The 25,592-nt window shown below is 38.3% G+C and overlaps 1 protein-coding gene and 1 pseudogene across 8 annotated transcripts in view; one reads left to right on the top strand and one right to left on the bottom strand.

Moving 5' to 3' along the window:
- The first annotated feature begins 1,113 nt into the window (after positions 1-1,113).
- Positions 1,114-25,592, top strand: part of SCAF8 (SR-related CTD associated factor 8) — a 202,260-nt gene continuing 177,781 nt past the window's right edge. For 5 of the 8 annotated variants that reach the window (XR_003419236.2, XR_008298254.1, XR_008298253.1 and 2 more), the window contains exon 1: positions 1,502-1,636. Coding sequence is in view for 4 of the 8 variants with exons in the window: in XM_053222058.1 (XP_053078033.1) it covers positions 1,607-1,636 (30 nt within the window). In the remaining 4 variants the exon portion in view is untranslated. Of the gene's footprint in view, positions 1,257-1,482; positions 1,637-7,793; positions 7,858-18,306; positions 19,033-25,592 lie in introns of those variants that run through there. The other 3 variants (XM_027056581.2, XM_027056580.2, XM_053222060.1) reach the window with 3 other exon arrangements.
- On the bottom strand, positions 19,720-20,377 carry LOC128315468 (single-stranded DNA-binding protein, mitochondrial-like; annotated as a pseudogene).

Below are 25,592 nucleotides of genomic sequence, written 5' to 3'. Positions count from 1 at the left end.
AGGAGCCAGCCCCCATGTTAAAGTTGTTAATGAGTAGACCTAGACCCTAGGAAATCAAGAAGGGCATGTCTCTCCGTTTCATAGGCTCTGGGCTCAGCTCTTACCAAAGTACCTTGAGACCAACAATCCCCCTGCATAAAATCCTGCCATTTTCCTCCCTTTCCTTTGAGTGAACTTGGGAGGTGACTGCTGAAAAAAGACTCAGCAAGAGGACTGCGGCGTTTGGGGTTCGGTGGTACACCCCCTAACTTTTAATTTCAATAAATTTTGCTTTTAACTTGGTATTGGTTATTTTACATTGCACAAAGTGAGAGCAGGCATTTTGCTAGCAGCATCTCCCTTTTCATCACGAATATTGTATTCACCGTGTCAACTCCAAACAACCAAGGGCAAAATTCCTTTAAAATAATTCATTTGCCATTAAAAATGAGTTCCCTTTCACCTATACAAATCTCGTGCATCTGGGACCCGCTTCCCGCCGCACAGACAAATGCTCTCATTGTCTGTGCACCAGTCCCCCTGGATTTTATGCAGCGTGCATTTCCTGCTCTGAGCTGCTTGCTGGCTGTGTGCGTGCTTCCCTCGTCCCCCTGCCCCCATCCGGATCCGAGGCTTTTGTTTCTCACATTTCCTCGAGACGCTATTAAAATGCATGGACTCATCGTTACTAAATAAATGAATGACTAGGAACTTTTCTCTTGGCTGTTAACCTTTAGGCCACTGTCCAGTGAAGTTCTCAAAGGCACGTGAACCCAGCATCTCACGTAAAGGGGCCAATCCACATGCAAACAACCGAAACGTGGACATTATTTCCCAAACTTGTCGTGTTACGGGGACACTTTGGCATTTCTGAGAGAAACGCTTTGCAGGGCCCTCCAAAGGCGGGCCGCGGCGCCCCACGCGGCCGCAGCGCTCGCTCCCGCGTCTGCAAGGCGCGAGGAGGGGGCGAGGAGCTGGCCGCCCCGGGCCGAGCGGAGCGGGACCTCCGGGCGGCGACGCTCTGGCCCGAGCTGGCTCGTTGGTTTCCGCGCGGCCGCTCGGGCCCGCGCGGTCCAGTCACCAGGGGGCGCGCTGGCCGGCGCCGCGGATCTCCGAGCTGCGCGGCCCGACTCGCGTCCGCCATATTGGATGCCGCAGCCGCTGCTGCCAGCGCTTCCTCCTCCGTCTTCGCTGTGCGCTGCTGGTTCCTGCGGCCCGAGCGGCGGGGAGGTGAAACAGGAGTCTGACGAAGGAAGAAGAAGGAGGGGGTGGGGAGTGTAGGGGACGGGGCTAGAGGGCGGAGGACCGAGACCGAGCGGGGCTGAGAAGAGAAGGCGCCGCGGCCCAGCCCCTCCCCCGCCCGCTGCCGACCCGCCCCGGCAGCGCCTGTGTTCCCCAGACCGGCGCTCCGCCCGCCCTAGCGGCCATGCCGGAGCCTCGCTGCCCCTGAGGGAGTCTTTCCCTGCCAGTGCTTGCCCTTCCGCTTCGGCCCCAGGGTCGCAGCGGCCGGGTCTCCCGCCGGCGCCCCTCCTCGCGGCGGTGCCGCCGCCCGCGTCTCGCTCTTCCCACCCAGTGCAGTGGCCGCCGCCTCTTCCGCCGCCGGGCTCGGGGCCTCCGCACCGACAACATGGAGGCTGTGAAAACCTTCAATAGCGAGGTTGGTATTGCAGTCTAGCTTCCCCTCCTACCCATACCTCCCACCGGGACGAGGCCCGCGTGAGCCGGGTGGGTGCGGGCCTGCAGGATTTCCCAGGGTGGGGCGAGTGGCGGCCTAGCTGTGTCGGGGAGGAGGGGGAGGGGTGTTTCTCTGCCCCGCGCCCCTCCCCCGAGTCCGAGGGGAGGGCTGGGGGAGGGCCGCCCCGGGGCGGAGGGAGGTTCCGGTGTCTCCAGCGCCCTATTGAGTGGCTTAGGGGTTGGAGGGAAGGCCCCGTTGGGCCCTCCCCCGGAGGCTCCTGGCTGGTCTCTCGGGGTCAGTTCCGCCGAGGCCTGGCCCGCCCACCTCTTTCGTGGGCTTGCGGGATTTTAACTGCACGCCGGACATCACTGCCCAGACTTCCCCGGGGTCCTTAATGAGGCAGGCACCGATGAGGGTAGTACAGGAAGGGAACCTAACAGGGGTGATGATCTATGGTCACGTTGTACGTACTGTTTATATTTGAGATACTGTTGGCTAGGTAACCTGCCAGCTAGGGACTTAGGCTAAGAGAATGGTTGATGGGGACGCAGGATTGTTACTTGTCCCTCCTCTCATCATGAGGGCATAAAGACACAAATGGTAGGCAGAGGTCTGTGCTTCAGGAGAGGGAAGATGTTGGGGAAGCATTTCCCACGGGCTCATTCATAATGTCAAATCTAACACTAGATTTTAAAGCAGGTGTCCAGGTTTCACTAATTGAATTCACTAGTCTGAAAGGAGACAGGTTTTAATAAAGTACGTTATTTTTTTTCAAACTCCGACGTAAAAAGATCTTAATGCAAACATTAAACACCTATCTACATAGCCAGAATTATCCTTATCTGTCTTGGAAAGAATTTTAATGTGATGTTAACTAAAGTCGCATGAATTTTATGAACTTCTGATGCGGAAGTGCTGGTACTCTATTCAATAGTGTCATTAACAAAATCTTAAATATTCACCTTTTAAAATACCAGACATGTTACTGTGAATAATATGAAGAGGATAATGCTTTTTTTAAAACTGTCTTACATTTTTTTTTCTTTTATTTCTTCTTTTCTTTTTTTTTAAGAATTGGCATTTGGGAAGCTTAGCAAAGAGGCTAAATAAAAGTTAGATAACATTCTTGTGAGTTGGGCTCTCCATATTACAGTACACAGCAATGACACAGATGAAAACCTTTTTTTTTTTATAAAGGATTTTCTTTTTTGGTATTGGATTTTCTTTCTCTTTTTTAACCATTTAATAAACAGCGGTAGACTGGGGAATCTTTTTTTCCATTTTATTTATGAATTTACAGCTAATAACTACAAAATTTGGTTCTTTCAGCAATACTACGTAGTGCTTAAAATCTAAAAGAAAAAATATTGGTACTGTATGTTCCAATTTATTGCTAATAGTTTCTCAGCTGTGCGGGAAAGAAAACAGCTCTATGTAGCCTTTTTATTTGCTACATACTGTGTTACAGCACTATGAAAGGTTAAAGTTTTAAGAATTATATATTTTTAAAAAAAAAGCCTTTCTCTTATTTCCAGTGCAGTGATTTGACTTACCCCCCACCCACACTTTTTTTTTTTCTTTAAGTTTATTTTTTAGTAATCTCTGCATCCAACGTGGGGCTAGAACTCCCAGCTCGGAGATCAAGAGTCACATGCCTTTCTGACTGAGCCAGCCAGGTGCTCCTACCCCACCCCTTTTTGATAGGTGTTTCTTCTGTTTGTCTAGGGGTTTCCTAATATATATCTTCCCTCACTCCCAGCACCCCCCCTCCCCACAAAATTTTGAATAGGATCCCTCATGTGATAGTTAGAGAAAAGGTGTTAACTACACTATGGTTGTCACAATAGAGCACAGTGGAATAGAAATGGTGTATCAGTTTTTCAATTGAGTATTGCCATTAAGGATAGGGGGCCGGATAGTTACATGGCTAGCTGTATATTTAACCTGTTTTCTCATCTAATCTTTACAGGAATTTGAAATTGGCAGTAGTAGTTCCATTTTAGTGTGTGTAGCGCGCTCCCCTTTCTCCCTACGGATTTCAAAGAAGTTAGAAAATCTTTCAACTTTTATTTACTAATCTGCAAACTTCACCATGTTTGAATGTGGAGTTAGCTTAAAAATAGCAATATGGAGTCGTAGAGTGTTGGGGGAGGGAAGTACTGTCAAAAAAGATTCAGAGGAATATACTTTTTGTTTTAAACACAAAATACATAATCTTTTTTTCTGATTTTGAATATAGTTTCTGTGAATGTAATGCTTGCTGTTGTAGTAATTTTGTTACAAGTAAGCATATAGTCATGGGAAATAGTTCAGTAATGAATATTTTCCATTAAATCATGTATCGTAAAGGGTAAAAATAAAAAAAGAATCTTGAGTTATAGTATTAGGAGAAAAGGATGTTTTAGAATGTTTACTTATAGTGAATTTGACTTTTAAAGCCTGATTTAAAATATGAAATTTTTAGGTTTTATGGCTTGCTAATTCTCAGGTTATTATTATTTTTTTAAGTTTATTTATTTTGAGAGAGAGAGAGAGAGAGCACGTGTGGGAGAGCTGGAGAGGAGCAGAGAGAGAGGAAGAGAGAATCCCAAGCAGGCTCCATGCCGTCGGCACAGAGCCCAACGTGAGGAGCTCGATTTCACAAACTGTGAGATACGGCCTGAGCTGAAACCAGCAGTTGGACCCTCAACTGACTGAGCCACCCAGGCACCCCAGTTCTCAGGTTTTTTAATATTGACCCCCTTCCAGCATTGGCTTGAAAATAGGGACATACAGTACCAGAGATTTGAAAGTTAAGAATATTGATTTTTTTTTTAAAGATTTTATTTTTAAGTAATTTCTACACCCAACGTGGGGCTTGAAATCACAACCCTGAGATCTAGAGTCACATGCTCTATCGATTGAGCCAGCCAGGCAACCCAAGTTAAGAATACAGATTTTTAATTTACAAACCGTGGATGAGTTTCAGTCTGAAAATTAATGCCTTATGCATTGTGTTTCTGAATCATGGTCAACAGGTGCTGCTGCCCCCACCCCTACCCACCATAATCTGTCAAAGGGAGTCTGTGCCCTCTCCTTCCCTGTGTTCAAAATCACTGTCAGAAGATCCTTTATGTGGTAAATTCCTTAGTTATCTTGAGTTCAATGAGATTGAGGTCTAAGAACTGATATTTAAGTGCCCACTGTGCTAGTTTTGTGGGAAAGCCGTAATTTACAGATAAGCGTCATCATTGTGATGAGTTAATCCCAGGAGCAGTAATGTCAGTTCTGAAATGATGAAAGAAAGTTTGTCCACATTGGAATATAAGATTCCCTAAGAGTCAGTGCTTGACCTGGGCAGTTAACTGAGAGAATTATTATCATTACAAGTATTGTAGTTGTAGCTGCTCCGAGATGGTGTCATACCCTTGTTATGGTGGTTTAGAGTTCTCACTTCAGTGAAAGGGGACTCATTGGTCTGCTTAAATTCTATTAACTATTTTAGGACCACAGCTGATTACTGGAATGCAGCAGTTTTATGTGAGCTGTCCCTAAGCACTGAATGGCGGTCATTGTGGTAGGGTTATTACTTTGTTTTTGAAAAGATGGAAAAGACTAGCAATGCATAACTCTTTCCTCAGAAAATCATAACTTAATCGGAGAGGGCACTTTCATGATAAAGGAACTCTTTTTTTAATTAATTTTTTAAATTTATTTTAATGTTTATTTTTTTAAGAGACGGAGAGACAGAGTGTGAGTGGGGAAGGGGCAGAGAGCGAGAGGGAGACACAGAATCCAAAGCAGGCTCCAGGCTCTGAGCTGTCAGCACAGAGCCTGATGCAGGGCTCGAACCCACCAGCCGTGAGATCATGACCTGAGCTGAAGTCGGATGCTTAAAGGACTGAGCCACCCAGGCACCCCCATGATCAAGGAACTCTTAAAGTAATACATGGAAAATATAAGAATCTGTTATGCACTGGCTATACTTAGACAAAGTAACTAGAGGAAATGAATTTTACTTGTGTGTTGGATTCTTTAAATTTTTAAGGACTTATTATGCTTCAAGAAGTTAACATTAATACTTTAACATAATCAAATACCAGTTAGTGATCAGTTTTTCCCCCTAGATTCTTTGTATAGCTTGTTGAATTACTATAGTTGTTTTTTCTATCATGATCCATTTCTCTTGCTGCTCAGAAAAGGCTGAGTGGGATAATAAAGAACCAGATATGTAGATTTGAGATGTGTCCAGTAAATTACCACAATTTAAATTTTGGATTTGCCTTGGTTCATAAATTCTGAAATGGTTCTAGTACCTTTTATCATCTTTAGGATCCCTGAATTCTTGGTGTGTTTTGTCCTTAGGATCCTTCAGTTAGTCAAGAGTAGCAGATGTAGACTTTTCAGAGTCAGGTTAACACCTAGGACATTTTCCTCTTCTGTGTCTTGTCTTTCGCATCGGAAGTGAAGTCCCATCTTTGTTTTACTTCATTTCCAGTTTTGTTTCCATAGTGTTCATTTGTCCAACTATAGGACATTTTATAATCTTCCCACCAGTATCTAGTAGTAGACATGGGATGGTGAACAGTGGAAAAGGTAGAGGGAGTAATAAATAAAAACGTGTGAATTTTGTTTTTATTTGTGTATTTTTCTTTTGTCTGTGGTTCAGGAAAGGAATTTTATGTGAAGCAACCAGAAGACATTGCGTTTTTGTTTCATTTTCACCTACCAGGGAATCTGTCTCCTATTTCCTTTCCTTTCCTGTTTTAACTTTCTAGTGAGTACTTTGGTTAATTGTATCAATCAAGCCATCTTTTTTGTTTCCACGCTGGGAAACTCTCTTAAAGGTAGGCATACTTAGTGTTATAAAGGGAGGAACCCTTCACTAACGCCTCCCTGCTCCAGTGGTTTAGATTAGGGTTTTTCACCCTCAGTACTATTGATGTTTTGGGCTGGATAATTACTTGTTGTGAGGAGCTGTTCTGTGCGTTATATGAAGTTTGGCAGTGATCCTGGCCTCTACCCACAAGGTGCCACTATTGTGACAACCAGAAATGTCTACACATTATCAAATGCCCCTTGGGGAACAAAATAGACCTTGGTTGAGAATCACTGATTTAATTCCCATTACATGATCTTAAAAAACTGTACTTTCACTCTTAGTGATTACTATAAGTAATATAATAATAGTTTTTCCTACCAGACGATAAGTTTCATGAGGACAGTGACCATATATTTTCATTGCTTCATATCCTCAGTACATAGCACAGTACCTTAATACATAGTGTGTGTCAAATAAATACTTCTTGAATGAATGAATGAATGAGTGGTATACTATGTACTGAATGACCTGGATCAAGGTAGTTAACATTTCTGGACATTTGGTTTTCTCCTATGTAAAGAAAATGATTGATTTGAGATATTTAGGTTTCCTGTTAGAAGATTCTTTGATTAAATATAAAATTAATGTGGGGGTAGAAATTTTTTAATTGAAACTCCGATCTGTTTGTAATGTTCAGTTTACTAAGGAGAGATCATTGGGAGGGGACTATTCCATTTGAAGGTTCTAGTTAGATTAAACTTCATTTTTTGATTATGCTATTTCCAAACCTTTTTTTGCTTTACTGTTTTTCAGTTTAAAGCAATATATGATAAAAGTTGTGGGTTTTTCCTTATATTATTTTAAAAATTTAGAAAACAAGGATAACGGAGATTGATAATAATGATTTTTGAGAACATGCTTGGGAGTGTTATAGTCTTAATTGTTCAAGATTAAATCTAAGCATTTTTTTGGCAAGATTGAAATAGCTCTATCATTTTATTTAGGCTAGCACTGAGTTTGTTATAGTAACTTTGGTTGACATTTAGGGGACATCTGTATTCCCCAGATTCCTAAATAGTCATATTTTATGATCACTTGCTTCTTTTTTTAGAAGTATAGTTGGCTTAGAATTAGTGATGATATTACTAGTTGCACATGGAATTTCAGATATCTCTTTCTAGGGCCAGTTTTGCTGTTATTGGACAACTTCTAACTCAAAATGGTATGAGAAAATGTAATCAACCTTGACCTTGAACACTGGCTGAGCTCCTGAACTCGAATGAGCTCATTTTATCTGGTTTTGTTTTCTCAACATCTTTCTCTACTCCTCTCTCTCAGGATTGTGCCTCTACTCCTGCTTGTACAGACTGCTTTTTCCAGCAGCATGGACACAAGAAGCATAGTAAGATGATTATAACGCACATAAGGCAGGCCCTTTGGAAAATACTAGGTTTAAATTGGAAGTGAAATGATGTCTTGATTATATGGGCCATACTTGGGAAGTGGAATAAATTTTGTCACTTCGAATATATTAGTAATCTTAAAGAGAACATCTAGGGAATAGTTGAATTTCTTCACAAAAAATAGGTTAAGCGGAAAAAAAAGTTATTGTGCTTAATAGTGACCATAAATCATATATACTCTTGCTGCATTTACTTACATTCTGCTCCACATAACTTTACTGTAATGCAAAAGGAATATAACATTACCTATTTAATGTGAATAAATTGCAAACCTGTTAATTTGATGGTTGGAAATAAAATACATCTTATATTTTGAGGAAGTTCTTCAAACTATAAGATGATAGATCATTGACAGATATACTGCAGGGTTGGAGAAACAAAAAGACTACATCAAATTTTTGGTTTTCTAATTATGAAGGAGCAGATTTTGGTAGAGCTACTGATATGAGAAATAAATGCTGAAAAGAAGTTTTTCTGTAGCCTGTAATTTCTTATGTAAGTTAATTCTATCTCAAGTTTGATGATAAACGATGCATTTGTGCTTTGGTTTTTAATTTTATGCATTTGGTCTCCTAATCTGGTTTTACAAGAATTTCTTACACACCATATTTTAAACTCAGGGAAGGATATGTAAATGCATTCTGTTGTTTATTATAGGTCGGGAAGTGTCTCGGTAACTTTGACCTTACCACATTTGGTCAGAATGGAGAATAGAGAGTATTTGTTAACGTGTCTTAAACACAATTATGGCTATGAAGTTAATGTGTGCCAAATTTGGTTTTAAAATAATTCCACAACTTAATATAATTTATGTAGGTTGATTTGAAAGACCTAGGATTTTAATCTCTCATTTAGCCAATAAAGTGCTTACCCATGTACCAGGCACTTTTCTATCTGCTGGGACACAGTGGTAAACAAGACAAGCAGGAAGCGTACCCTTTTTGGAGCTGATGTTCTTGTAATCCTTCCCCGCCTCGATCAGCTCTATGTGCCTGAGTGAGGTGGTACAGAGCTGGTGAGGCTGAGCTGGCAGGCCGGACGCCGGGGCTCTGCGCTTTGGGGACCGGCTGGCCGCAGCCCTTCTCACTTCTGCTTGCTCCTCTCAGATTTTGCCTTAAAGAGTCTAGAATGCTCATCTGTTACTCAAAGTAGAGATGAGCAAGTAGACTTATTTCAACAAGAATATGGTCTTATGTTTCAATAGTGGGAAAACAAGATGAGCTACATTAAGTTTTATTTTATACCAAATTTTGTATCATGTATCTATAGAAATCAGTTTTTATTTTGAAATCGTAACTATTGCATAACAGCTGTAGGAATGTTTCCGTTTGTCACTGAAGTATTTGTCTCCACATGCAAATGATTAAAAACTTGTCTTAAGTGGTGACGAAACCTTTGTGAATTTGGAGAATAAGTTAATAAGTATATTTTTAAAGCAAACTTTTGCTTAAGTACATGAAAAAATCGGGTCCTCTTTCTTATAAACGCTTATTCTTTGAATTTGATTGGATTCCTTAGGGCTAATTTGAGGAGCTTGTCAGTGAAAGATGAAACACGTTGGATTGTGTATCTTATGTCTTGGTATATAGAATTTGGGAAATGATATAAAGATCTTTTTATACTGGGTCACAGTACCTAAAAGGTTTACTGGTACATCTGAAACTAATAGTGTTCTACGTCAGTTATATTTTACTTAAAAAAATAAGTTGACCAAATCCTAGTTCATGGCTTTTTAAAATTTAGTAAGATTTTTACACTGTAAAGTTTTATGGTAAAAAAATAAATAGATTGGGGTGTTTGAGTTTATTGAAATATTTGAAGTATATGGGTAAAAAGAATGTTGAGTAAGTGAAAATTTTTACAAACCAAAATATATAGCAGATACCTACTTTCTGCAACAGCTGTTTGCTGTGATGAAAGATGTGTGGCTTAGGTCTTTTTTAAATAGTTTTTGTTTACCATTGTTAAAAGTGAGCCACTTTACAGTATATAGTGTTGTGCTCTGACCCTCTTGACCCCAACCATCAAGTTTCAGTGGAAGTTTAGGATAAGCTTTTGAGAAAAGGATAGGTGCTACTCTCCTTTTACCAACTAGAAAACTGAGGCCACCATTGTGGTTTTACCAACAAAATGTGACTTTGTAAGTATTAGAGCTGAAACTGGAAGAGACAGACCCAGGTCTCAGCCTTTGCTTGAGATATTTTCTTACCCTTGTGTAAAGAACTGTCACTCAGTTTTTCACAATTCCTTTTTACTATCATAATGTCCAAGTATAAATTAGCCTTTTCCTACTTTTGAACTTTATTTTGACAACTTCAGATTTACAGAAAAGTTACAAGAATGAAGGATTTTATGTACACTTCATCTTGATTTCTCTACCTAATTATGTTAATGAACCATTTTTGCTTTTTTGTTCACTCCCTCTTCACATGCACATGAAAACACACAAACTTTTTCTGGCATTTTGATAGGAAACGCAATTCATTTTACTTTTAAGTGGCTGTTTTCTACAAGCAGTGACATTCTTTTACATAGCCATAGTATAGGAATCAACATCAGGAAATTAACCTTGATATAATGCAGTTGTTTGCAGATCTTGATCAGATTTTATTAATTATATCAGTAATGTCCTTAATAACGGAAAGAGTAAATGCTACTCCACACCTTGAATTCATTCATCTTGTCTCTTCAGTATCCTTTCCCCTGAAACAGTTGGTTATAACTCTTTGTCTTTTATGACCTTTGATTGTATTTAATGATAATAGCCCAGTTATTTTTAGAATTTTCTCAGTTTGAGTTTTCTTCTGTTGCTTAATGATTAGGTTAAGCTTACACATTTTTCGCATTCTGCAGAAATGATAATTGTGTTCTCAGAAAGCACATGGTGTCTATTTATCCCATTAATAGGAATGTTAACTACCCCCCCCCCCCCCACAAGGTTTCTCTGTTGTGAAGATACTATTTATCCCTTTGTAACAAGTATCTTATGGGGAGGTATTTTGAAACTAAGCACATACCTTGTTGCTTATCAGACTTTAACCCATTTGTTTAAGCATCTGTTTAATTCTTGCCTTGAATCAGTACTAATGCCAAAAGGTATTTTCTAAGTCTATCATTTCTTTATTATTAGCATTCTGTAAGAGCTTTTCCTTCTTCCCACTTAATGTGTTTATGTATATGTATGCATATCAGTATGAACTCGTGGATTTTTTTTTTTTTTTAATCATTGGGGTTTTTTGATGGAGAGTGTCTCAATTTTGACGAGTCAGAGCTATTTCAAGCTGTCTTTTGTGTCCTTTTGATGTGTGGTCGTTATGTTTTGAGAATTCTCTTTCTTACATAGTAAGATATTCCCACCCCAGCCTTGGAATCTGCCATTCCTCCAAGGAATTCTAGTTTCTTCTCATGGATATTTATTAGTGGATTGATCTAGAAATTATATATATTTTATAGATATATATATAATATACAACAATACTGCATATATGTATATATGTATACATGTATACGTATGTACATAAACATATATACACATGAATTTTTGGTTTTTAACTGTCTGCCTATCTAAAAAGCCATGGATTCACCCTGATAACCTCCAGTTCCAGTCCAACAACTGTAGGGTTCATTCTAGTTTTTCGCCTTTCCAATTCTGTAATTACTTTCTCTGACAGCAAGAAAACTAGTTTCTGTTACCCACAGTGTATTTACATATTTGATCAAACCTAAAACACACAGAAAGTAGTTTCAGAATTGCCAAACCATATGTCTCTGAAAACAAACGTATTAATTAGCATTTAATATTTGTTTATAGTTCTCTTTTTTTTTTTTTTTTTTTTTTTAACCTCAGGGTATATAGTCAAAATGCTATGTTTAAACATGGCTTGGTTAATTTTTTCCCCTTAATGTGGTTCTGCTATTCATTTGAAGTATAATTAGATTGGGTTTTTTTGTATTCCATTTTGGTTTTTTTTCTTCCTTTGTCCATTTTTGGTATTTTATTCCTTTAGTGTGGAAGACATTAAACATAAATTAACTTTATTCTTCCCTTTTTATTAGCTTGAGCATTCGTAACCATTTATGTTGTGGTTTAAAAATGTTTCTTAACATTTTTCAAATCAAAAAGCCAGAATTCAGAAGTTTAGATGTAGAGAAGGTTTTAGGTGAAAGATGTGTTTCTAATATTGTAGATTCATAGGTGAAAGAAGTGTGTATTCAAAAAACTTTCATTCTCTTGTGAATGGAATCTCCATCCACAAGGACCAGTAAACTCTTTCTCTAGAGGACCAAATAGTAAATATTTTTAGGTTTTGTTAGCCACTTAAGGTCTCTTTCACAGACCTTTTTTTTTTTTAACTTATTTTGAGATAGAGTGAGTGTGGGGGAGGGGTAGAGAGAGAGGGAAAGGAAGAGAATCCCCAAGCAGGCTCCATGCTGTCAGTGCAAAGCCTGACATGGGAGCTGAACTCATGAACCCATGAGACCATGACCTGAGTCGAAATCCAATCAGACGCTTAACTGACTGAGCCACCCAGGTGCCCGTCTTTTACATATTCTTTAAAACAATTTTTTTTGATATTTATTTATGAGAGAGAGAGAGAGAGAGAGAGAGAGGGGAGCAGGGGAGGGGCAGAGAGAGGAGACACAGAATCCGAAGCAGGTTCCTAGCTCTGAGCTGTCAGCACAGAGCCTGATATGGGGCTCCAACCCATGAACTGTGAAATCATGATCCAAGCCAAAGTTGGATTTACCGACTGAGCCATCAGGTGCCCCTCTTTCACATATTCTTGTTGGTCTTTCACAATTCTTTTAAAATATGAAAATGTTCTTGGCTTGAGGGCCTACAAAAATAGGCCATAGGCCATAACCTTGCTGGCTCCTACTGGAAACTTTGAAACCTGAGCACTTGATTAATAGTATGCTACTTATAATAATTGTAATTGAGCAGGAAGATATATTCCTTGTTGCTTTATAATAGGCTTATTTGGACATCAGCAATAGGAACAAACAACTTAAAAAGCTGCCTTACTGAAAATAATTTATTTAAAATTTTTGAGCACTTACACCAAGTGCAGATGCTATTCTAGGCTCTAGAGATTTAATAGTGTACAAAATAGACTCCACAACAAAACACAACCCTACCCCCCCCCCGCCAAAAAAAAAAAAAAAACCTGCCCTCGTCTAGTTTACATTCAGTTTTGTGTGTGGATGTTTTCACGGTTTTATAAAATTCATGTTTTTTGTTTTTTTCATTTAGTGACATTTATCTATTAAAAATTGTTTTCAGGGGTGCCTGGGGTGGCTCAGCCAGTTAAGTGTCTGACTCTTGGTTTCAGCTTAGGTCATGATCTCATGGTTGGTGAGTTTGAGCTCTCGGCTGCCAGCACAGAGCCTGTTGGATTTTCTCTCTCCCTCTCTCCCCGCCCCTCCCCTGCTCATGCTGTCTCTGTCTTTCTCCCCCAAAGTAAATAAACTTAAAAAGAAATACTTACAAAAATAAAAAAATTATTTTCATATTAATTGCATAGTGAGCATTTTCTTGAAAACTGGATTAAAAATGCAGCAAAAGGGGCACTTTGAAAAGCTTGGCTCATTGCTTCCCATCTACTAATACTACTTTTGTGTGTGTGTGAAGTGTTATTTGAAAATGATCCTTAGTCCTGATGCTTTCAGGTTATAGCTATACTAACTCACTAGAAGATGACAAGCTAAGCCTCATTAATTGGGACAAAGAACCCAGACTTAATTTAGTGATAAATATATATGTGTTGTAGAATCTTAATTAAAAAAAAATTTTTTTTTAATGTTTATTTTTGAGAGAGAGGGAGAGAGAATGTGTGCGGGGGAGGGGCAGAGAGACGGGGGCGGGGGAGAAGCTGGCTCCAGGCCCTGAGCTGTCAGGGGCAGAGCCCAACTTGGGGCTCGAACCCATGAATGTGAGATCATGACCTGAGCTGAAATCGGATGCTCAATCTACTGAGCCGCCCAGCCACCCCTGTTATAGAATCTTTAAAAAATATGATTCAGATACATTAGTCTTTAAGGCTTTAACGAATGAATGATAATGGAATGATTCTTAAAATACTGTCCGGGGCGTGCAGGTGGCTCAGTTGGTTAAGTGTCCGACTTTGGCTCAGGTTATGTTCTCACAGCTGGTGGGTTCGAGCCCCGCATCAGGTTCTGTGCTGACAGCTCAGAGCCTGGAGGGAGCCTGCTTTGGATTCTGTATCTTCCTCTCTCTCTCTGCCCCTTCCCCACTCACACTCTGTCTGTCTCTTAAAAAAAAATAAACATTAAAAAAAATTGTTTTAAAATATTGTCTGAAGTTGCTAAATGTAGTTTTCTTGAAATAGGGAGAACATGTCCTGATAGTGTATTTATTTATCTAATAAAAGCTCCAGAGCTATGTGCAGGTTACCTATCTAGTCCCTGGCTAAATACTGAATAAAACTCATCACAGTGAGTTTTTACAGTGTTGTAAGTTTGTTGTAAAAGGACTTTTACCTTTGAGTAGTTTTTCTACAAGCATTTAATTAATCAGTAAGTGCCCTTTTTAAAAACTTTATTGAGGTAGAGTAACTGCTTTTGTAAGGATTATTAACACCTTGAATTTTTTACACCAAGAAAAATATTATGGTAATTACTCTTATTGAGCAAAATTTTCCAAATTCTTGTTTCTATTTCTGTCAGGAGAACTCAAAACCTTTTTTAAAGGCCTGTCTCTGCCTCTGTGGCAATTATAAGAACAAGGTTTGTAACCAACTTAGCTGAAGGGTATTGACATTTTAAAGGAGTTGGCCAGAGATACCACATCATTCCTTGTACAGAATTTCCCATTTTTTAATTCATTGCATAATCAAAGGATTAAGATGCCTTAGGCACCTTAGAGCTGTAATAATTAATGATTCGCGATAATTCTGTGAGAACTTCTTTATTTACAAGTCCTTCAAGATCGTTAGACCATTTTTTCATTCTATTTTACTTAGAATTTTCCAGTTGCTACAATGTAATTATAGCTGATGAAGGTTTTCATGTAATAGGACCTAGTGGTTGGAAAGAATGCCGCAAGAAGTAGTTGCTGGTTGTTTGAGCTTTATTTTTTATGCATATGTGCCGGCTATCAGGCATTGTATTCTGCAGAGTGGTTATCAGCCTTAACTTAGATACCTGTGTTCTGTTTCTCAATTCATATTCCAATAGGGGTGGGAACGGGAATGGATTACTACAAAGAGTAGTAGGTAGTGTAATGAATATTATGTTACAGAAAATAGTGATACAGCATGTGTAAACTGTGTGTAAGCTCTTTATCGTGTATGTCATGATGTATACAGAATGAGAGAGGAGATGTTATGTGATGCAAAGGATAAAAGATGATTTTCAAGAAAATAGAAGCTTTAGGTAGGGGATGGGGTTGGGTAGATGATGGAAAATGGGCCAGGGATGTTCTGAGGAAGGGCCTTTGTACACTGTATGTAAGACCTCATTTTTAATCAAAGAGGATTGGAGATTCTGAAGGGTTTTGAAATTGTGTTTCAGAAAAATGAGTAGTATCTTTGAAACAGGGCAGGACAATGGAGGGATGAGATTAGAAGGGAGGCTAAATTAGTATAGAGAAGATGAGGGGCTCAACTAGAGTGATAATAGGGAGAAGAAAAAGGGATGAATGCAAGAGAAATTTCATAATAATAAGGAGCTAGATATGAGGACAAGGGTGGTGCCAGGGCTTTAGCTAAGTGACAAAGTAAATAAAGGGATATGGTATCAATCACTAAGAGGGGCAGATCAGGAGGAGCTAAAAACTTGAGAAAGATAATTTGGTGGGTTGGGTTGAAGGGAGATCGTTTTTAATAACCTGGAATAAAAGAAAGATCTTTACTATGGAAGGACTGAAATACTACCCATATCTCAACCACCAAAAGTTACTTTTACTATTTTGCTGACTACAGTAGTAATTTTGAGAGTTTTCTAGGGAGATGATACAGAAAAGAGAAGCAGGCTTAAGGCAAAATCTTGTGGAAGCTTTATGTTCTTCAGTTTTTTAATGTATTTTTTTTAAGATAAGACTTCGATCCATTCTGTTATATTGTATTTGTGAATATGAGGACATTTAAAAGCAACTCTGTATGCATAGGAGATGCTTGATTTTAAACTCTGCTTATAATGCAATTGCTGTTCTTCTGTGCAATTAAAATATAAGTTGTATATGGAGAGATCTGTGAGTAAGATTGATTTAATTTTCTTTAAGGTTTTTATTAGAATTTCTTAACATTAAGCTTACTCATATCATTCAGCATTTTATTAGCTCCTGTTAGCCACATAATTCTTTACCTTATTTAACTATGTCTATAATAACCAATTGTGAATGTGAAATTGTAAAGGTAAAGACTATATCATTAGAAATAGAACCCGTTATTTATCTGAGAAATTTCAGCTAATATGGTTTGTGGGGATCTGTTTTGAAGAGGATTTAAAAATGAATTATTCTTTCTCATGTTTTTTTTTTTTTTGGCCATTTAGTTATTACTAGTACTTCTAAAATTAAAGGATATAAAATTCATATCATTTGATTTCAATGTTTCACAAAAGACATAGGGAACTGAAATTAAAGAAAGTTGGATTGTTTGGATCTCAGGGAAAATTAAAACTAAAGAGTTACTTTTATATATGTGTATGTGTGTTTATATTTATGGATTTTGGTTTCTCCCATGGGGAATCATTTCTGTTTCCTTTGACTTTAGGGTAGTCAGAGACCATTACAGTCATGTGACACATTTGTAGCTTTCGGCATAACTGAAATGTGTGGTTCTATGATTGGGTTTCTTGTTTACTTCCGTGCTTAAACTTGATTTCCAGAAATTACAGATTTTAGACCTGAAAGATGTATATCACTTAACAAACAAACAAAGATGTGTATCACTTAACAAACTCATTTTATGGATGAATAATCAAGACCGAGAGACAATGAAACTTACTTGGTATCAAAGGCACATAGTCAGCAACCAAATTAGAATTTCTGCTCTTGTGACTCATTTTAGCATTCTTATTTTTTCAGTGTGTATTTGTTTAGTGGGATTTTGGTAGTACTTAATGTGTGTGTGTGTTGGATGTAGAGGAGGAGTGGAAATAGGGTATTCTTAGTTGATTATTATCATTTCATGCTGCCCCTGGGTCAGGATAAGGAATGAACTATTATGTTATACTGCTGCTCTCCTGCCCATAAGATAAGGTGCCATAGGAAAATATGCATACCTTGGCAAAGAAGTACCACACAGTAACACCCCTCTAGCCAGCAGTTTTCTAGCAATTCAACCCTCTCCAGAAAAGTGAAAAAGCCATTGGGTCAAAGCTCACATATCTTACACCTTCTTTGTGGGAAAGGAGTACAATTACTCTGTAAGCCTTTATCCTTAGCATCTTCCTAATGTTCACATTTTAATAGTGGTGGCTACTTTGTAACTACCTTTAGATTTTCTGGGACTGCTGTTTTTACAAGGCTTCTGGTTTAGGTATTTTAAAGCAAGGCTGCAGGGTCAATGTGGTTACTGTCACAGTAGGATGTGATTGTAGTTGACAAGGGAAGAGATAGTTGTTGTATCATTTATAAAATGGGGTTACACAAGATAACCTTTAGGATTTCTTTAATATTAACCCTGATGAACACGTTTTCTAATTAATTTTTCTTGGCTTCAGTTTACTTATTTCAAAAATAAAGATAATGATGCCTTCCTCGACCACCTCTAAGAATTTGTTTAAATATTTAAAATATTGGCTTGTTTTAGAATGTTTAGAAAAGCTCGTTTAAGTAAAATAGTAAAATTAATTTTTCAGTATTTGCGAAGTTAATACAAGTTCTAGGGACACCTGGTTAGCTCGCTCGGTTAAGCGTCCGACTCTTGTTTTTGGCTCAGGTCATGATCCCATGGTCGAGGGATTGAGCCCTGTGTTGGGCTCCATGCTGACCGCACAGAACCTGCTTGGGATTCTCTCTCTGCCCCTCCCTGGCTTGCTCTCTCTCAAAAATAAACATTAAATAAATACAAGTTCTAATACTATGTTTTTAAAGTTTTTTTTTAAGTGATTATTTCAGACAGAGAGAGAGAGGGAGAGAGTGTGTGTGTGAGCAAGGGAGGGGCAGAGAGAAAGGGAGACACAATTGGAAGCAGGCTCCAGGCTCCACACTGTCAGTGCAGAGGCCCATGCAGGGTTCCGTCTCACGAACTGTGAGATCATGACCTGAGCTGAAGTTGGATGCTTAACTGATTGAGCCACTGAGACGACCCCAAGAAAATCTATTTTAAAGTTATTAGGAGTATAATTTTGCACTAGAACGTATGAAGTATTTATTTTACACAGATACGTATATACACACTTACGTAGGTGTGTATAGAAAATTCTGGAAGGCAATCTACCAGTCTTTTAACAGTGGTCATTTCTTAAGAAAGCAGTAGGTGGATAGTGTGCAGGGAATGAGATCTTTCAATATTTGGAATTTTTCATTTGGAATTACCATGTTACATTTATAATATCCCTCAAACCCAAAATACTATGTTTCTTAGCTTTTGTGAGAAAGAGGGAGTTAGTCTATCTTAATAATAATACTATTTTTTTAATGTTTTATTTTATTTTTGAGAGAGACAGTGCAAGCAGGGGAGGGGCAGAGAGAGAGGGAGACACAAAATCTGAAGCAGGTTCCAGGCTCTGAGCTGTCAGCACAGAGCCCGACGCGGGGCCTGAACCCATGAACTGTGAGATCATGACGTGAGCTGAAGTTGGACACTCAATCAACTGAGCCGCCTGGGCACCCAATGATACTACTACTTTTCAATGCTAATTAATATAATGAGATCACATTTTGTATATATCAACTGCACATTTATTTTTAATATTTATTTATTTTGAGATAGAGCACGCACATGAGCAGAGGAGGGGCCGAGAGAGGGGGAGAGAGAGAATCCCAAGGAGGCTCTGTGATGTCAGTGCAGAGCCCAGTGAGGGGCTTGAATTCATGAACCATGAAATTGTGACCTGAACCAAAATCAAGAGTTGGATGCTTAACCAGCTGAGCCACCCAGGTGCCCCTGACTAAATCCTTTAGAGAGTGAGCTTCCTTGTTAAAGGTTGGAAGATTGTTAAACCTTATTTGACGATTGCTTAAAATTCATATTTAAATGAAATTTGTTTAGCTGTTATTTGGTCAGTAGATGCATAAGCTTCATAATCTGTTGTCTTTTGATCAAAGTCTTCTTGGTTATTAGTTAGGTTGATGCTATTCAATGGCACGTCTCCACAAGCATCTACCATTTTACTCAGTGACTCACTTGTGTATGTTTAGTTGGTTGCTAGCTGCTGGGCTTTTTTGTTTGGTTTTTGGAAACCGAGCGTCTGGGTAGGCAGAAGAACTGGGTTTGGGACATGGTTCTGTAGCTTACTACCAATTTGAATTGAGTTAGGTTACTTACCCTAAATTTATCCAGCTATAAAATGAGAACAATATTAATGTGTCATTCTGAAGATAAAAGTGATACAGCATTTATGATAGTACTTAATAATTGACAAGGTATATGAAAAGTAATTATGACTATCTTTCTTCTTTATCATGGTACTGCCTGTCCCTTGTTTTAATTCTGTATATTTGTTGCTCATATTTCTGGAATCATTTCACCTGAAGGCCTGGTAGGCTCTTGTTCTTTTTCTCTCTGATACTTAGTCTTTGGTATTTATTCTTTATTTCTTTAACTGTTATCTCTTCAGGAATGACTTGTATTTTTGCTTTTCTCTTCTGGGATTCAGTCTCATGTTTTTTAGGTATTTTGTATCCATGTGCACATGAAATTATATTGTTATCACTTGAATCCAAACTTGTATTCCTTCCACAAACTTCTTTTAGACTTTCTCTTTTTTTCTTCTCATTTTATATAAAAGAATATTTTAATTCTTGCCCTTAGGAACTGGAAAGACTATACATATTTGGAAATGAGCCTGTACCAAACACTGGCCAAAGGAAAATCTGCGACTCTATGCCTTATCTTTGTTCTGGTCACTCAGAGATACAGTGTTATCAGCTGTGATTGTTGTTGCTTTTTGCCTCACATTATTTTTGTCTGTGTGTTCAACTTAGTCTACTTTCCCATCGGCATAGATACAGGACCCCCTTTTCACATTCTAATATGCCACATCTCTGAGGTCTGATGGGAATACTAATATTCTGTGTTATGTTGTCTTGTGACTGACATCACCCATCTGCTATGTTTCACTTTCCCCTGATTGCCACATCTTATTCATTGTTAGAGAAAATATTGTGACTGGGTTTTTCTTTTCCACCTGTCTCATGACAGGGTTCTGACCCTCTTGCCCAGGTAACTGCGTACGATTAAGAGATGTTTCAAGAACAAAGCTGTTAGCTATTTCAGATTCCTGTCTTACAAAGTGATGGAATAGCTCTGATGCAGGTTTTCAAAACATGGCTTTTATTTGCTTTTCCTACAGTCTAGTCTTCCATCCTCCCTGGATGCTCTAGCCTGAACCTAGACTTCCTCTTTATGTCAGTAGTAAAATCATACTCCCAAATACCCAGACTTGAGAACTTGGAATTTTCCTAGGTGCCTCTTTAATTTATATCTTCTCAGTCATAAAATCCAATGAGTTATTTTTAAAAATGTGTTCTGCATCCTTCCTTTTTATTCTTAGTATTAAATAATAAAAATAAAATGTTGATACTTTAGTCCAGGTCCTCATTATGTCCCCCCCTTGGTTTGTTATAGTTAGTTTTGAGTTGGCTTTTAATTTACTATTCTCTGTTCTCTCTAGTTCATACTGTAGAACTAAGTCTTTTTATATTATTAGATTAATTTTTACTACATTAATCTTTTCAGACAACTGTTTTGCTTGAATCGCTTTATACTTTTAAAAACATTTCATATTACCTTTGCGTTAACTGTGCAGACTTCTTAGCTATGGGTTTCAGGCTTTTTATAAGACTATATTTTAGAAATGAATAAGATATTTATAAGTAAATGTAGAAGTGTGCTTATCATATATATCGTATATACACAACACTATGAAATGGGAACATTATAGTAATAAATGAAGGTATGCATTATATATTCTTATCTATGTGTCTTATTGTTTTGGTACTCTTGATTCTCCAGTAGGAAAGCACAGCATTCTATTGATATTCTAATGCATTCCCGTTAGGAAATAGCCCTCTTCTGCAATCCTTTTTGAAAATTGCTATTTGTAAAGAGAGATTTATTGATGAGTGTGTTATGAATGTAAATAGTGTGGAAGCAGAATCCCAGCCGTTAACAGAAATGCTCTCTTTTTCCAGTCAGCGCATTTCACTTCCGTTTTCTTTACTAACCCTTTCCTCTGTTAGCAAATGCATATACATTTCATTTGTTTGAATGTAGCATTTTTTATCCTGGCACTAAATTATGCCATGTGTTTTGTTTTCGTGAGGCAAAATCTTCAGTTTCTCATGGGTCCCCCAAATCTTAAATACCACTTTAGTATATTATTCCTCTGTTAAATGCAAATGAGAATTTGAGAGAAGAGAAACAAAGATCCTCAGCCACTAATAGTTAAGTAAATTGTTTTCCCATACATCAATTTTTTAATATACACACCTCAAATTAGTGTCTTCACAGAATTACCCGTGATTACATTTTAAAGACATTAGGGATAATTAGCTGACCATGGTGAATTTCAGAATGCTAAGAATCTGCTATGTCATAGTAATGGTATGTCACTGACCTCCCCTTCTATGTCAGTAGATTGTTACATATTTGAGGTGAAGTTCTTCAAGGTTTTTGTTGTCGTTTTTTGTGTGTGTTTTTTTTGTTTGTTTGTTTCTTAAGGGCTTAATATTGTGCATATCTGCAGATCTAGTCAGTGACTGTTGGTTTAATTATATTTAAATCATTGTTTGGCTTTGACCTATTAATTGGTTGAATTTGGCTTGGTATTTCTCAGTTCTTTGTTTTTAGTTGATAACACCTTGATAATAAGACTTTATTGATCTGAGTAAGAATATTGAGTGGTGATGATTAACTCTGAAAGTCAATTTGAAAATTGTGTAGAAGAATGATTATTATACAATATTGTAAATGATATTGGGGATTATTTCAGAGTGAAGCATTCTTCTGCTTTGAAATAATTTCTTATTTTCATGAATATTGGCATAGAATTATAAATAAAAGGCTGCAAAGATTTTTTTTTTTTTTTAATGTTTATTTTTGAGAGAGAGAGCCAGCAAGCAGGGGAGGGGCAGAGAGAGAGGGAGACAGAGAATCTGAAGCAAGCTCCACACTGTCAGCGCAGAGCCTGACATGGGGCTTAAACTCAACAAACCATGAGATCATGACCTGAGCCAAAACCAAGAGTGGATGCTTAACAAACTTGAGCCACCCAGGTGCCCAAGGCTGGAAAGATTGAAGTTCAGGGGGGAAAAATAAATGTATATCTTTACCCGTGGTTTTCATATTCCACTTCTTTGAGCAAAATAGATCTGTTTCATTTGAGTGAATTTAAATATGAAGAAGCCTGATAAATTTTTGCTGATTTGTTGATTTGGTTACTTGATTACCGTTGGAACCCAGTAAGCTGCTTGATCAAAGTTGAATCTGCATATATGTGGATACCTGATATGTTCAAGGAACTATTTTAGATATTGTGGAGGATATGAAATAAAGAATACTGATATTGGTTCCTGTTTATTGAAGGTTTATACTATGTGAGGTCAGTGCTTTCCAAAGTGGGTGGATGAATGGAAAGATGGATAGCCAGGTAGGTAGGTAGATAGAGACAGACAGACTAAACAGAGAACAAATTATGACCAAATAAATTTACCCTTGTGATAAGATTGCTGTGAAGGTAATAAGCAGGGTGTATAACAGTTGCAGGAGGATATATACATCACTAGTGGCACAGTGTGATTTAAGATATGAAAGTTAACTCCCTTTTCCCATTTTACTGATTACAACTAGGAAGAAGTCTGAGTTTTGTATCACTATGTCTTTTACATTTCTAGGTATTTGCTAACTGTCTTTAAAAAAATAAAAGAGATTGCACTTTAGACTCAGCCTTTGGCAAGAATTATCCAGAGAGAATTTAATCATGTTTTACTTTCCTTATAATTAATTTTAGTATTACCTTCTACTTATGACTGTAAGCTAGCTAGAACAGTGTCTCAAAAAATTTTTACAACCCACAATAAGAAATATAATTTGTGGGGGCACCTGGGTGGCTCAGTTGGTTGAGTGTCCAACTCGTGATTTCAGCTCAGGTCATGATCCCAGGGTCGTGGGATCAAGCCCAATGTCAGGCTCCACACTGAGCATGGAGCCTGCTTAAGATATTCTCCCTCTGCTCCTCTCTCCTGCTCGTGCTCACTCACTCTCTCTCTTGCTCTCAAATTAAAAAAAAAGAAGAAATTTAATATGTGTCATGAGCCAATAGTCACAATGTAAATATAACAGGACACAAGTCTCACCCAAGATTAGTCAGTGTGTACTTCATTATTTTCTATTTTATTCTGTTTTATTTTAATTGGGCTAGAATTACCATGAAAAAGTTTTCATCTAGTTGATTAAATTATGGTTTGAAAAAAAAGTAAAAGAAAAAATGCATGAAATAGAAAAAGGAATGTGTGGTAGGACTTTTGTTTAATTGTAAGAAAATTATGTGTGCCTAATAAATTATATTCAGTTGTTATAACACATATATTTCTGAATGTTTTTCTTATCTTTACATTTAATTCTTACATTTATAAAACTACTTATTACAGATATTTTATATTTGTCATGTAATATATTAGGTGTTTCCATATTTCTGTGTTAATAATGTATGTATGTTAACTTAATGTCTCTTAGAATACCTTACTAAATTTTTATTCTTGAACATTTTTTAACTGTTATATAAAATGTTGATGTGGGGGCGCCTGGGTGGCTCAGTTGGTTAAGTGTCTGACTTTGGCTCAGGTCATGATCTCGCGGTTTGTGAGTTCGAGCCCCACATAAGGCTGTCTGCTGTCAGCACAGAGCCCTCTTTGGATCCTCTGCCCTCCCCCGCCCCCCTCTTCCCCTGCCCCACTTTTGTGCACTTTATGCTTTCCTATGGGCTAAAGTATTTTCACATAAATAATTAAGAGAGCTTGCTCTCTCAAAAAAAATACACATTTAAAAAAATGTAAAAATTCCATGGTTGTGACTTTTTGCTTCTTAAAATATATGAAGTCACTCATAAACATTTTGTAGCTCTTGTATTTAGCACCATACTACCTTTTCCTTCCAGACATTAGTTTTCAGTTCTAAAATTTTCAAATTTTCAGTTGGTTCTTTTTTGTAGTTTTTCTTTCCTTGATGAAAACTTCTGTTTTTGCATTTATTTCAAGAATTTGCTCCTTTGCCTTATTGGAGATGATTATAATTTCTTTAAAGTTTGATAATTCCAACATCAGCATCTTCCTGTGGTTGGCATCTGTTGATTATCCTTTCACTTGAGCGTTTTCCTGGTGTGTGTGTGCGTGTGTGTGTGTGTGCGTGTGTGTGTGTGTTTGTATGTCCAGGAAGTTTGGCTTGTATACTGGGCATTTTCAGTATTATATTGTAGGACTTTATTAAAATCATCTTAAGAGTGTTGATTTGTTTTCTTTAGCAGGCATTCAGCTTGGTTAGGTTCAGGATGCAATTTCTGTCTTCCCTTTTTGTAGTGGTTTTAACGTCAGTTCCATCTTACAAGCATTTTGCGTTTTGCTGTTTAGGTGTACTCAAAGCATGTGCCACTTAGGAGTTAGTGATTTATACAGATTTTTGTTCTCAGAGCCTTTGCTGGGTTTGTTTTGGGCCTGTTTCACGCAAACACAATTCCAGAATGAGCCCAAGACTTTTAAGTTCCTGCACAGAATTAGAGGATCCTCCTCAGATCTCTGTGAAATTCCCATACTCTCTCTAGATCCCAGGGCATCCTTTTCTCTGTTCTCTGGCCAAAAAATCAGGTTTCTCTCCGTGTTGAGCCTTCAGAGATGAAGTGGTGAGAGAAAAAAATGGGGATTCCTCACCATACTTTTTGGATAAGAAAGGCCCCTTTTCCTAGTTCCTCTATCTGGAAGTTGCTATTCTTTGGGGGGTTTTTAGGTGCTGGCAACAGTTGCTTCTCTCCAACCCATCGCAGGGCCCAGGGGGAAATGGGAGGGGGGAAGAAAAGAAGATTGCTCCTGATGCCCAGCTCAGCAGCTTGGAAGAGGCCTTTTACCTAGTGTTCTGGCTGGACACGAGGGGTTTCCTCTAGTGTTTCTGCCTCTAGCATTGGCTGCAGTGATTCTGCCTACTCTCGGGGATCGAAGCCTGTAGATAATACAATTATTTACAACATAAAGCAATATGAAATTTACCTCAGTCCCTTCCCCTGCCATCACTGGTTATTCTACTCCAGTTTCTGGTCAGCTTCCTGTTGTTTTTACTTCTCAGTCCTCAGGTAGCCTCAGGTTGCCTTTGTGTGTTTAGTCTGGCATTTTTAGTTGTACTCAGTGGGGGAGAGAGGCTGTATTGGCTTGCTACATCTTGGCTCACTGCAACTCTGGTATACCACTTTAAGAGGTTTTTGTCGTTGTTTTGAGAGAGAGAGAGAGAGAGTGCGCGCGCGCGCGAGCGAGCGAGGGAGCGTGAGTGCGAGCAGGGGA

This window comes from Acinonyx jubatus, chromosome B2, assembly GCF_027475565.1.
Source record: "Acinonyx jubatus isolate Ajub_Pintada_27869175 chromosome B2, VMU_Ajub_asm_v1.0, whole genome shotgun sequence".
NCBI classification, from domain to species: domain Eukaryota; kingdom Metazoa; phylum Chordata; class Mammalia; order Carnivora; family Felidae; genus Acinonyx; species Acinonyx jubatus.
The sequence above is the reverse complement of the archived record's forward strand: the minus strand, read 5'-3'. Positions and strand labels throughout refer to the sequence as shown.